This window comes from Dermochelys coriacea, chromosome 10, assembly GCF_009764565.3.
Source record: "Dermochelys coriacea isolate rDerCor1 chromosome 10, rDerCor1.pri.v4, whole genome shotgun sequence".
Classification (NCBI taxonomy): domain Eukaryota; kingdom Metazoa; phylum Chordata; order Testudines; family Dermochelyidae; genus Dermochelys; species Dermochelys coriacea.
In genome coordinates, this window is record NC_050077.1 from 51,343,336 (window position 1) to 51,356,523 (window position 13,188).

The 13,188-nt window shown below is 39.0% G+C and overlaps 1 protein-coding gene across 7 annotated transcripts in view; it reads left to right on the forward strand.

Moving 5' to 3' along the window:
• Nucleotides 1-13,188, forward strand: part of ACSBG1 (acyl-CoA synthetase bubblegum family member 1) — a 77,009-nt gene that overhangs the window by 60,667 nt on the left and 3,154 nt on the right. For 6 of the 7 annotated variants that reach the window (XM_043494473.1, XM_038420464.2, XM_043494472.1 and 3 more), the window contains 3 exons: nt 578-795; nt 6,847-6,986; nt 8,623-8,869. In XM_043494473.1, coding sequence (XP_043350408.1) covers nt 578-795; nt 6,847-6,986; nt 8,623-8,869 — 605 coding nt within the window. The remainder of the gene's footprint in view (nt 1-577; nt 796-6,846; nt 6,987-8,622; nt 8,870-13,188) is intronic. The other variant, XM_043494475.1, reaches the window with a different exon arrangement.

Genomic DNA, 13,188 nt, shown 5'->3' on the forward strand with positions numbered 1-13,188 from the left:
AGATTCATGTCCCCTTGAGACTTGAACTTGAGAGGTGGTGTTGTCTAGTGGATACAGTGCTGGACGGAGACTTGGGAGATGTAGGGTCCTTTGTTCTTTCTTTTAACTTCCCCATTTTCAGGCTCCGTGTTCCAGCTCAAGACAGTCTTCATTGCCAGAAGCTGAGGCGTCTTGCTTCCACCACGCTTTGACCCAGAGTGTCAGTCAAACCTAGTCTCTCGCACGCAGTGCAGAGCACAACTATTAAACCAAGGGGCTGGCCTACTTAAGAGGGAATAATGTGCAAATATGAAATTTAAAACAGAGAAGTGTTTTAATGCTCCAAAAGAAACAAAAGATCCACTTAAGTAGCAACACAGGGAAAAATCCTCAGCTAGTATAAATGTGCAGAACTCCACATACCCTGCTGCTTTATATCAGCTGAAATTCTGACCTGTAACTTTCTAACAACAATGGAAATGTGTTTGTTTATACCTTCTCAAGGATTTAGAGATGAGATATTGTAAAGGTTGGCTCTGTGTTTTATCTGGCTTTTCTAGCATTCCTTATGAATCTTTTCCTTCTTGTTCCCTTGTAGCTGTGGCAAAGCAGTGCCTGGCTGCAAAGTGAAACTGGTGAATGAGGATGCAGATGGCAATGGAGAAATTTGTTTCTGGGGAAGAACTGTTTTCATGGGTTATTTAAATTTGGAGGATAAAACAAAAGAAGCTATTGATGATGATGGGTGGTTGCATTCTGGAGACCTAGGAAGACTAGACAAGGATGGGTTCCTCTATGTTACTGGAAGAATTAAAGGTAAAAAGCAGTCTGCTCCCAACGTTTTAAAGTAACTATTCAGTGTTGTTCAGTCATAAAACAGATAAGCACATAGGAATGCCTTATTGGATCAGACTTGTGGCTCACCTGATTGTCTCCAACTCCAGCACCAAGTGCTTCAGAGAAACCCTCACAATAAGTAGATGTGAGAGAATCTGCTCCCTTGAAGGTCTCATCCTTAGAGATTGGCTTAAGCATTGCAATATGAGGTTTTATCTCCCTTCCAATATTCATTTTGTTAGCATCAACAATAATTCTGGATGTTTTGTTATCCATGTAAATGTTCAATCCCGCTTTGAATCTTGCTAAGTCCTTTGCCTTACTGACTGATCAAAATATTCAGACAATAATGTTAGACAATCACTATGTTTTGTATTAAGTTATGAATCATGGGGCTACATGCAGGAAGAGGGTGCCTAATGAAACAGGAAAACTCATTGTACTCTTACTGTCATGTGGGAACTGGACATCTGAGATGGCTGTAAGCTCTGCGTTTCCAGACCATTTGAACAATATCCTCTTAATTTTTGAAGGTAGAAGGATAAGTTAAAACAAAGAGGAATATTTGAGTCTGATGATAGTATTTTGCTTGAAATGTTATCCAGGGAAGGTTTTGGTAATTTGTTTGCCTGGAAGCTCTCTTCCAAGATGTATATTCAGAAGGTTTCAGAGTAGCAGCTGTGTTAGTCTGTATTCACAAAAACAAAAGGAGTACTTGTGGCACCTTAGAGACTAACAAATTTATTTGAGCATAAGCTTTCGTGAGCTACAGCTCACTTCATCGGATGCATTTGGTGGAAAAATGCAGAAGGGTGATATTTTGTCACAGTTCAGATGCTTCCTAAACTACCTTGTGTAATGAGTAACTGTAACCCCTGAAAACAAGATGAATCATGAGGGAAGTAGCTGCACTTACTGGTGAATTTGTAACCGGATAACATTACCATGTGCAGTCAATCCTAGTGGGCTTTATTAGATGGTAAAATTAGCCTGCATTGAATGTGATCATTTTGGCCTCCCTTAATTCTCTGCCTTTCCCTTTTCTTGTTACTTTTCCTTTCCCTCCATGTTATTCTTTAACAAAGTGTCCCAGTTCGATTATCTTAATGTTTGCATTGCACTTATACCTTCAATGATGGGAGTGCCTTTTTTAAAAAAAAATAAATACTGTAAATGAAAGATAAATTAAGTCTAAGTGAGCCAGTTTGGATAAAATAAATTGCAGGCAAACTTCAAATCCAAGTCTAAACCATTTAAAATATATTGGAAGGTTAGCTAAATCTCTCCCCCTCCCCTCCTTCTCTCTCCCCCCCTTTCCATCCCCCCCCCCCGCATCCTTGAGCCTTGAACAGGTCTCCTCCATTTGCGGAAATCCATCTCAGCAGGTCTGGCTGGTGTCTTCAGTTCTCATGAGCTCTGGCGGGACCTTCAGTGCATCAAGGATGAGAGGGACAAATGATGATGTTTTGTGATATCTCTGACCCAGAGTAGCTCTTAAGATTTGAATAGTCACATGTCAGAGATGGCTAGATAAGAAACCCCCCTTAATGGAACCTCATTGCGGGTGGGGCAGAAGCAGTTATAAAATTACAGGGGCTCTGGTGTGTTTGGAAAAGTTGAGGAGGAAGAAATCTCTAAGGTTTAGACCAACATCTGATTTGTGGAGAGGTAACCATACATTTAAGATATGATAAAGCATAGTATTGTCTCTCATCCTAGAAATATAAATTGTACTTCATAAAATAATTCTGTACACACACCATATTATCCAGGAAAATAATTGTGGAGTATTGACTGTGCCAATTTATGTGGATTTAGCTGATTGGCTATTGTATATAAAACACACATGGGCCTATTATATACTTTCCCTGCCCTATAGCCTCCAAAGCTGTTACTGAACACTAGTGAAATTAGGACCCAAACCAGTGAGAAACTATTTCCCCTGACAGGTTTCAGAGTAGCAGCCATGTTAGTCTGTATTTGCAAAAAGAAAAGGAGTACTTGTGGCATCTTAGAGACTAATAAATTTATTTGAGCATAAGCTTTCGTGAACTACAGCATCTGATGAAGTGAGCTGTAGCTCATGAAAGCTTATGCTCAAATAAATTTGTTTGTCTCTAAGGTGCCACAAGTACTCCTTTTTCTATTTCCCCTGAGTTCCCTCAAGTGCCACTGAATTGAATAAAGCTCAGTAGCAAATGGGATCAGGTACTAAGCTATTGAATGTGCTACCTTTGTTAAGCTTTACCCCCTTCACGTTTTTAAAAAACTGGATAAAGATAACTATTTTTGTATCACAGAGTATTAAAACACTGAGACAACAGATTATCGCGGTTAGGGAGTTTGAAAGAAATGCTGATCCATGAAGTATAGGATATCTCAGAGGGTGTGTGTAAGGAGCAATAAGCTGGTTTAAAAGTAAACATCAGAGGTAACCTCTTTCTCCTCTCTATTCTACTTTCTCCCTATCTCACAACTCACTGCCAAATGGTAGTTTTACCATAACACAGCACACAAGTCAGACAATCTAATGTTTCTTGTAAGAAATAAGACACGTCAGTTTTCCATAACCTTTTTTCCTTCTCATTTCCTCTGTTTCCTTCTTAGACTCATCTGTTTACCAGACTTAATATCTACTCAATATGCAAATTCTGATAATCTCCAAAAACATAATTCCACTGAAACAGTTAGTCAAGTTTCTATTATCTTATTGTATTCAATACCACAAATTTTGGCAAAGAACCAAATTAAAATACAGACAAGAAGCCTCTTAGTTAATACTGAATATGTTACTGTCAACTAAGAAACTGATTCAGCAAATACTTACAGGTGCTTACCTTCATGTGCAGCAATAGTACTACTGACTTCAATGGAAGTACATAAGTAAAGTTGAGCACTTCCATATAAGTGTTTCAAGGATCAGGTCCCTTAATGTATGGCTTTCAGCTACAATAGTACACTGAAGTCCATTTGTCTGCACTCTTCTGTACTGAGTGCATGGTAAATAGGCCTAATGGCCTGTGTTGGGATGTTAGATGGGTGGGATCTGAGTTACCCAGGAAAGAATTTTCTGTAGTATCTGGCTGGTGAATCTTGCCCATATGCTCAGGGTTTAGCTGATCGCCATATTTGGGGTCGGGAAGGAATTTTCCTCCAGGGCAGATTGGAGAGGCTCTGGAGGTTTTTCGCCTTCCTCTGTAGCATGGGGCACGGGTCACTTGCTAGAGGATTCTCTGCTCCTTGAAGTCTTTAAACCACGATTTGAGGACTTCAATAGCTCAGACATAGGTGAGAGGTTTTTTGCAGGAGTGGGTGGGTGAGATTCTGTGGCCTGCGTTGTGCAGGAGGTCGGACTAGATGATCAGAATGGTCCCTTCTGACCTTAGTATCTATGAATCTATGAGTACATTATTTCTTAAAATGTTTAATATATTTAAAATGACATAATTTATTTTAGGCACAGGCAGAGGACACATGTTTAATGCAGGGGAGCACTCGTTTGCTTATGGGATGGTGCAATGTATTGAGAATTGTAATAGTCAAAGAATTTTACTTTAATAGACAAGTATCAGAGGCGTAGCCATGTTAGTCTGTATCCACAAAAACAGTGAGGAGTGCGGTGGCACCTTAAATATGACTATTTATTCATAAGCTTTCGTGGGTAAAAAACCCACTTCTTCAGATGCATGGAGTGAAAATTACAGAATTACAGAAACAGGCATAAATATATATTGGCACATAAAGAGAAGGGAGTTACCTTACAAATGGAGAACCAATGTTGAAGGCCAATTTAGTGAAGGTTGATGTGGTCTACTCCCAATAATTGATGAGGAAGTGTCAATACCAAGAGAGGGAAAATTGCTTTTGTAGTGAGCCAACCACTCCCAGTCCCTGTTCAAGCACAAATTGATGGTGTTACAATTGCAAATGAATTGTAGCTCAGCAGTTTCAAGTTGAGGTCTGTTTTTGAAGTTTTTTTTGTTGAAGAATGGCTACGTTTAAATCTGTTATTGAGTGCTCTCCTACTGGGTTTTGGATGTTATCATTCATGATGTCTGATTTGTGTCCATTTATCCTTTTACGTAGAGATTGTCTGGTTTGGCCAATGTATATGGCAGAGGGGCATTGCTGGCACATGATGGTATATATTCCATTAGTAGATGTGCAGGTGAATGAGCTTCTGATGGTGTGGCTGCTGTGGTTGGATCCTCTGATGGCGTCGCTAGAGTAGATATGGGGACAGAGAAAGCAACGGGGTTTGTTACAGGGATTGGTTCCTGGGTTAGTGTTTCTGTGGTATGGTGTGTAGTTGCTAGTGAACAATAGGCTTTTGATGTAACCTTCTGTTTCTCAAACATCATGTAATCAACTACATGGATTAACGTAAGGTAATTTATCCATTAAACAGTTCATATACCACAAACTTTAAAGAGACATATAGACAATGATGTTATTTCACCCAAGGTTCATCTAAATGTTAACATTCCCTTTTGATCTCTGAATCAATAGCCATAGTGATAGACAGGAACTGTCTGTTTACATGTCTAACATCTAACAAGACATAAGTAAACACATACAATTAGGGTTTCAGAGTAGCAGCCGTGTTAGTCTGTATTCGCAAAAAGAAAAGGAGTACTTGTGGCACCTTAGAGACTAACAAATTTATTAGAGCATAAGCTTTCGTGAGCTACAGCTCACTTCATCGGATGCATAGCTGTAGCTCACGAAAGCTTATGCTCTAATAAATTTGTTAGTCTCTAAGGTGCCACAAGTACTCCTTTTCTTTTCACATACAATTAGTATCACTTCTAATCTTCTAACAATACAGGTTTGCATTTCAAAGTTCCAGCCTATCTAACATGGCTCTAAAGGTTGACCCTAGGTCATTTAGCCTGCAAGCTACTTAATCCTTTCTGGCCATGTCAGACTTTTTTAAATCATTTTTTAAAATTTGAAATGACTCTTCGCTTTAAAATGTCCTTTGTTTTTTAAATAAAACTAATCAAAAAAATTTTAAAATGGTCAAAAAACAAAACAAAACATTTTGATTTTGAAAGAAATGAAATGTTCAGAATGGAATGACATTGTGACTTCTTGATTTGCTGAAAATTTCAAAAAATTTAGTGGTTCATTTGACCCCATACAATTATTAATTATTATTTATTTAATGGGCAGCAAACCAAGAAATCTATTATTCATCCAGCCCTACTCTGGACTGCCCCAGTTACTCCCTGGCTATTCTGTGCCGATCTGCTTCTTCTAAAGATCCATCTCCATGTACTTGCTTTTGCTGGCCTGCCCCCTCTGGATGGTTTTAAGATTGCTTTTTATTATGCTGCCAGCTGTGAAAGGGATTTTCGCAATTTAGCAACACTAGAGCACAAAGAGAATGAATGTCAGATAGCACTGAAGGGAGCCTAACTGCTTAAAATCCCAGGTTATATATGAGTCATAATTAATCTTCAGTTAACCAAGCGTTTAGGTTATCTGCAGTCTGGTATAAAGGGTTTTGCTTTGTATGCACAATAGTGTGTGTTTGTTTCAGAGTAGCAGCTGTGTTAGTCGGTATTCGCAAAAAGAAAAGGAGTACTTGTGGCACCTTAGAGACTAACATATTTATTTGAGCATAAGCTTTCATGAGCTACAGCTCACTTCATTGTATGCAACTCCTGTAGCTCACGAAAGCTTATGCTCAAATAAATTTGTTAGTCTCTGAGGTGCTACAAGTACTCCTTTTCTTTTAGTGTGTGTTTGTGTTTGTTAGAGAGAGAGAGAGAGTGTGCCCTCTAGGGATATTGCAAAGGATATTCTGTCTTTCAGGAAGGTTAATTTTCACATCTAAACAAGTTTTGTACTCTTTGAAAACTATTGGTATTCCTAGTATCTTCTATTAGCAGGAATGTGATAAATGGTTCAGCCCACCTCTTAGGCAGCTGTGAGGAAATTATTTGAATTCAACTAATACGTTTCTTTTTATGCCTAGAGTTAATTATTACAGCTGGAGGTGAAAATGTTTCTTTTTATGCCTAGAGTTAATTATTACAGCTGGAGGTGAAAATGTGCCTCCGATCCCAATTGAAGATGGGGTCAAAAAGGAACTGCCCATTGTTAGCAATGCTATATTGATTGGAGATCAAAAGAAGTTCTTATCAATGTTGCTGACCTTAAAGGTAAACTACTTTTACTGTTGATTTTGACAAAATCACACCCCACTAAACTCCTGAGATCTAAAATCTTCCAAATACCTTGTTAGTTTAATGAAACCTGAAGTCTAGGGGTGAAAAGACTTGAAACTTCCAGGATATTTTTCTGGTTTAAAAAATAGCAAGTGTGTGTGTGTGTGTGTGTGTGTGTGTGAGAGGTTCCACATTGGGAAAAATGTTCAAATTACAAAGTCTGCTGGCTTTACTCACGCGGGTAGATTTGCTGTGAACAAGCAGGATTTGGCCCTTATGCTGTTTAGCAGAAGAAATACTTCACATTCATTTCTAATATTCTTCCATAAACAAAACAAGACTTACTTTCAGTCTAAAATTCAAATTCACTTGCATTAAGAAAAACCTGAAAGAGCAGAAGTGAAGTCTCCATGAGAGAGTACAGCATTTGCCTTCTCTATAACGGCTGTTGTCACTCTGCACAGACAGAGTCCTTAGAATTTTAAAGTCTCAATACATAAAAAAAAAAAAAAAAAAAAAAAAGGCAACACAGTTTCATAGCTACTTACACAAAAGGCTTTTCTCACCATGTTTTCTCATTACAATTTATGCTTACGACAGAGAATGTTTCTAACAGACCCTATTTTCCACCTATTTGTTCCTTTTGGGAAGAAATCAAAGAATGAATTTAGGAACAAGATTATGAATAGCTGAGCTACAGGATCAAGCCCAACTGAAAGATTGTCCTTTGTTAAAATGCAAATATTATAGTAACAGAATGAAAAAAGGGCTCAGTATATTATTATATAAAACTTGTTGTCTCGGGTGTCCCAGGGTTAGTCACCCTTTATATATATTATCTCTGTCACTGATTCCTCCCCACCACCAAGTGTAAAAAAATATATATTTTTTTTCTAATTTTAAACAGCAGCTCTGTCTTGAGAGATCAAACAGAACTATACAATTTTTAGTAATCCATTTTTGTAAATAGCATCTTGAATACATTTCTTGAAATAACAATACAATTTATTTGGAAAAACACAGGGTATGTCTACAATGTGATGAAAAGCCCACAGCACTCAATCTGAGAGCCTAGATCAGCTGACTTGGGCTCCAGGGCTTGGACTGCAGGTTTAAAAATAGCAGTGTAGAGGTTCAGGCTTGGGCTCAAGCCCCAGGCTCTGAGACTCCTTCTCCCTCACAGGATGTCAAAGCTGGGCTCCAAACCAAGCCCAAATGTCTACACTGAAGCCCTGCAGCCTGAGCCCCGCAAGCCCGAGTCAGCTAACTCTGGCCAGGTCTTTTAATGCAGTGTAGACATACCCACAGTGCTAACTTATTCAGAGTATATACAGAGCTTTTTCTATGTTAAATATTTTGACATGTTTCAAATGTGATCATGTCACATACATGACGATCACATATTAGCCAGCCTGTTCGCATTATGTGGCCAAATTGACAAACTATCTCTTATCTAGCAAGAGTCTACGTATGGTCCTGTTTTGTAGACTTAGGACTGCAGTTTGGACTGTTTCACTTAAGTTTTGATACTCTGAGCTTCCCTCATCCACTGGTTTGAGTGGGGATTGAGGACACTTAGTGCCCTATTGGAGCCAGCCATTAATACTGAAACTGTCACTTGATATTGTAGAGTACTCTGGACCCAGATACCTCTGATCCTACTGACAATCTGACTGAGCAAGCCAGAGAATTCTGCCAGAAAATTGGCAGCAAAGCCACTAAAGTGTCAAAGATTGTGGCAACAAGAGATCAGGCTGTTTACCAGGCCATTCAAGAAGGAATCAACAGAGTCAACATGAAGTCCACTGCCAGTGTTCAGCATATTCAGAAATGGACAGTCCTGGAAAGGGATTTCTCCATTTCTGGTGGAGAATTTGGTGAGACCTCTGCATACTAATCTATACTGAGATACTTAGTGAATACAGGAGGGGTGTAGAGTACTGTAAGATTGGGATGACTATTTCTCAGGAATGGTGGAGATGGGAGTTATATAGCTCTTCCGAAACAAGTGACAATTCTCTGATAGCAATTCACCGAGTCAGATTACAGCACAGTGATATTGATACAATCTTAGGGATGTCAGCCACTCCAGTATAAAATCAATTCATATTACAACTTGAAATTTTGTTTGTGAAATATGGGACCTTCATAAAAATCTTAATATAACATACTAGTAAGTTATCCTTGTTCAATTTTTTTTTAAATTAAGAAATTCAAGAAGTCCTACAATTTTGGTGCCAGAGAAAGAATCAAAAATACAAAAAAATTATATATCTATCTATATGCCAACCTATTTAATAATTGTTAATTGTATCCACAGCTTTTTCTCTTTTTAGAAGAAGGTCAAATGAAGTCAGTTTAATCAGAGAAAACAAAATCTTATTGTAAACCTTGCTTAAAAATTAACCAGGAAATCAAGGTCATTTGGCAGCCAGGGCCTGTCTTTTGTGGGGAGGGAAAATTATGAGCAATAATTAAATATCTGTTGGTGAAAGATGTTCTAGTTTCTTGCTTCACCAACTTGAACTTCTAACTAATGAAATACAGATAATTTATGCGGACCCCTGTAAGTATTTAAAGATGTATTGTGTGACCGGGATCCCAGGGGAGCCACACTGTGGTTACTCAATTCAGGCAAACTGCAAAGAATGGGGCAGGCAATCCCTAAAACTGGTGGATATTCCACTACTTAGATTTACCAAGCCAGCACAAAACAGCTTCTATAATACCTCACTGGTTACCCAGAAGCCAACGATACAGTTCCCTTAGAGACAGGTTTCAGAGTAGCAGCTGTGTTAGTCTGTATTCGCAAAAAGAAAAGGAGTACTTGTGGCACCTTAGAGACTAACAAATTTATTTGAGCATAAACTTTCGTGAGCTACAGCTCACTTCATTGGATGCCCTTAAAGTAACTCAGCCTCCATACAGACACCCAAGTCAAATATGATGAGGATTTCTGAAAATCTTATTCATCATATAAGAAAATTCTACCAATCCAAAAAAATCAGACACATTACCTGCCAGATTAATGAATATTCCAGATCTTACCCAGATACACGCTTACAGCCAATCCTTATTAATAAAACTAAAATCTCTTAAAAAAAGAATATATTGGTTAAAAGATCGGTATACATGCAGACTTGAGTAGCATTCTGAGATCAGTTTTATAGTAGAGATGGTGAGCGTTGTAGTTCAGAATTAGTCCAATGTTCATATTCAGGGTGATCCAGGCGGGACTGGAGATCTCAGTCTTATGACTCAAGCTTCCCCACATAAAGCATCAAGCAGATCTGAGATAAAAAGGACCAGGACCCAAGACATCTTTATACAGTTTCAGGCCTTCTCTTTAAAGCAAGGAGTCCTTAAGCGAACAATAGGCAATCATAGAGACTTTGAAGTAGACCTATTTCCTAAGCATCACCAGTAATTAGCTACATGGATTAACATAAGGCAATTGCCTGTTTTCCAACATTCACAGAGACATGAATATAATATTATTATGTTTACAGTTCATTTAAATGTTAAGATCTCCTTTTGATCTCTGAATTAACAGAATACAGCATAGACAGGAACCGTTTGGTTACATGTTAACCTTGAACAAGATATAAGTACACACATACAATTAGTATCACCTCTAATTGCTAATACAGGTTTACATTTCAAAATTCTAGCCTATCTGACATAGAATGGCCCTAATTACCATTTACATACTTTTCTAACATGTCTCTAAAGGTTGAATTTGGGTCATTTATCCTGCAGGATGCTTACCCTTTCTGGCCATGTGTCATATATTGTATGAAAGATTTATATTTTTGCCAAATACACAGAAGATCTAGTAAAGGAAGAAAGGGACCATGTCAAAGGTGGGAGGCTAATATACATGTGGGGGGGGCCTGTTTTTGTCAGTGTTAGTTTCTTCCAGGTTATAATCTTTGCCTTGAGCAGCATCTTGGATAATACTGTCTAGGGGTAAAATTTTCAAAAGTGCCAAAGTCACGTGCGAGTTGTCCAATACCAGAATGATTTCCGATCAAGTGAATTTGAACTGTGCTGGTGGATGAAAAGTTTGAGGCCTTGATTCCTTCATTCACAACATTATTTCAGAACAGAAAAATTCCGTATTCTAGTTTGTGGCTGAACTGAGATGTCGGAAAAATAGCAGTGTGGTATCCATTAAATTCTATTTCTTTAATACTGCAGACAGCATGTTGTCCTTCCTCTAACGTTATAGGGTTATAACAATGGGGTGTCCTTTATAGGAATGGGGTTCATGTTTACCAAGCAGATATGACTTTTTTCCAAGAAGCTGATTTTTTAAAAATAAAGTGTCTTGGGCATAAATGAATTGTGGGGCCCATCTACTAGGGCCTACTGCAGGTTGATGCAGTTGTTTGGAAAATAATGTGTCCATTTCTACAGCCCTGATGCCTTATTTCTTTCCACTCAAATCCATCCACACCATAGCTATAGTTACCTTCCCTGTCCACTACATCTCATCCCACTGACTTAAATCCCTCCAATAGTTTCTTGACTCATTCTGTCTCAGGTTCAAATTAAGCTTCTCCTTCAAGGATCTGTACTTATACCATCAAATGATTATCTACACCAATTGTACTCTTAGCATACATCTATGTGTGTGAGATTGCATCCTTTTTTGGTAGCAGTATCCGCTATGGTTGCATCTGCTTCCTTCCACCCTGCTGACTAGTGTAGCTGAGGGCAGACTCAGTTTCTTCTCTCCATCCATTCTGACTCAGTTATCCCCTACAGTCTCCGTGAGTGGGGTAAGCATATATCTCCCAACTCCTATTTGAGCCCTGGCTACAGTAATGCTGAGTTATTACATCCCCTGCTCCTTTCAGTATTATAATTTTGTCTTTAGTGCATATCACATGAGATTGGGGGAGAGGGAATAGAAAGAAAAATAAACAAAACACAACCTCACCCAAAGTAAGATGCAATTTTTGGGAGGACCCTGTGAGTGTTACTCTAGGTTATTTGAACCCAAAGCTATGGTAACTAATCTCTGTTTTCCAGGTGATGTCAGGAAACAAATGGGGGCAGAGAACAGCACCTCCCTCTGATATGATTGGTATACATGAGTGCTTCCCCCCAAAAATCCTTGTTTTTATTGAGTAGAAAGCACACATCTAAAATAGAAATAACTTAGAGCACCCTGGAATAGAATTACCCAAAGTCTGAGGCGGTATCCAGTGACAGCAGCAGGTTTCTGGTGTCTGGCCTTCCTCCTCGGCACTGGGGAGGTAGCTGTCAGACTGCATGCTCATAGAAATCCTCTCAGAAGAACTACTCCAAAGTACACACACTAACTAAACTCTCTTGTATGTAATTCAAAACAAAGCATAACTCAAAATAACCCCTAATGGGCTGACCATTTCCCTAGCAACAGCAAAGAAATCTCAATTTTTTCTTATCAGTAAAGCAACTCTAACAAAAAAAAACCTCACAGGCAGGCACCCAGACCAAGGTCAGCTATCCTTTAGTAACACTACAGCTGAGCAGATGTTTTTGTCTGCCTAAGTAAGTCAAAATTCTTTCTCACGATGTGTCCTCGCTTCCAGCCCATGGTGGCTAAGTGCACAGGTGGCTGCAGGTTATGTCAAATCCAGGGCTCTTGTAACAAGTAGACATAACATTGCTAAGGGCAGGTCTACACCAGAAGTGCTACATCGGTGTAACTGCACCGCTGTAGTGTGTCTGGTGAAGGTGTTCTATGCTGATGAGAACTCTCTCCCATTGGCATAATTATCCACCTCCACGAGAGGCAGAATCTATGTCAGTGGGAGAGCGCCTCCTGCCAACATAGTGCTGGTGTGAACAGCACTTAGGTTGTTGTAACTTTCATTGCTTGGGAGGTGTGTGTGTGTGTTTTTCACACCCCTGAGCAATGCAAGTTAGATCGACTTAAGCAATAGTGTAGACCTGCCATAAGAGAGGGCTCTTTAAATAAGGACATTAAGGGAGAAAGCTCGATTAGTCCTCTTAAAGTATTACTAAACTGGGCAGTAGCTACCTTGTTACATTTGCTCATGAAGCCTGACACTGCTTTGTCCACAAATCATTTGGATGAACTACTTTGTTTCTGCCCCAGCTATTCTACAGTTCCTATGGGAGATCAGCCATTGAAGCAACAGGAACATCTACTAGTCAGTCCCTTTGGAGGAATGATGTACTA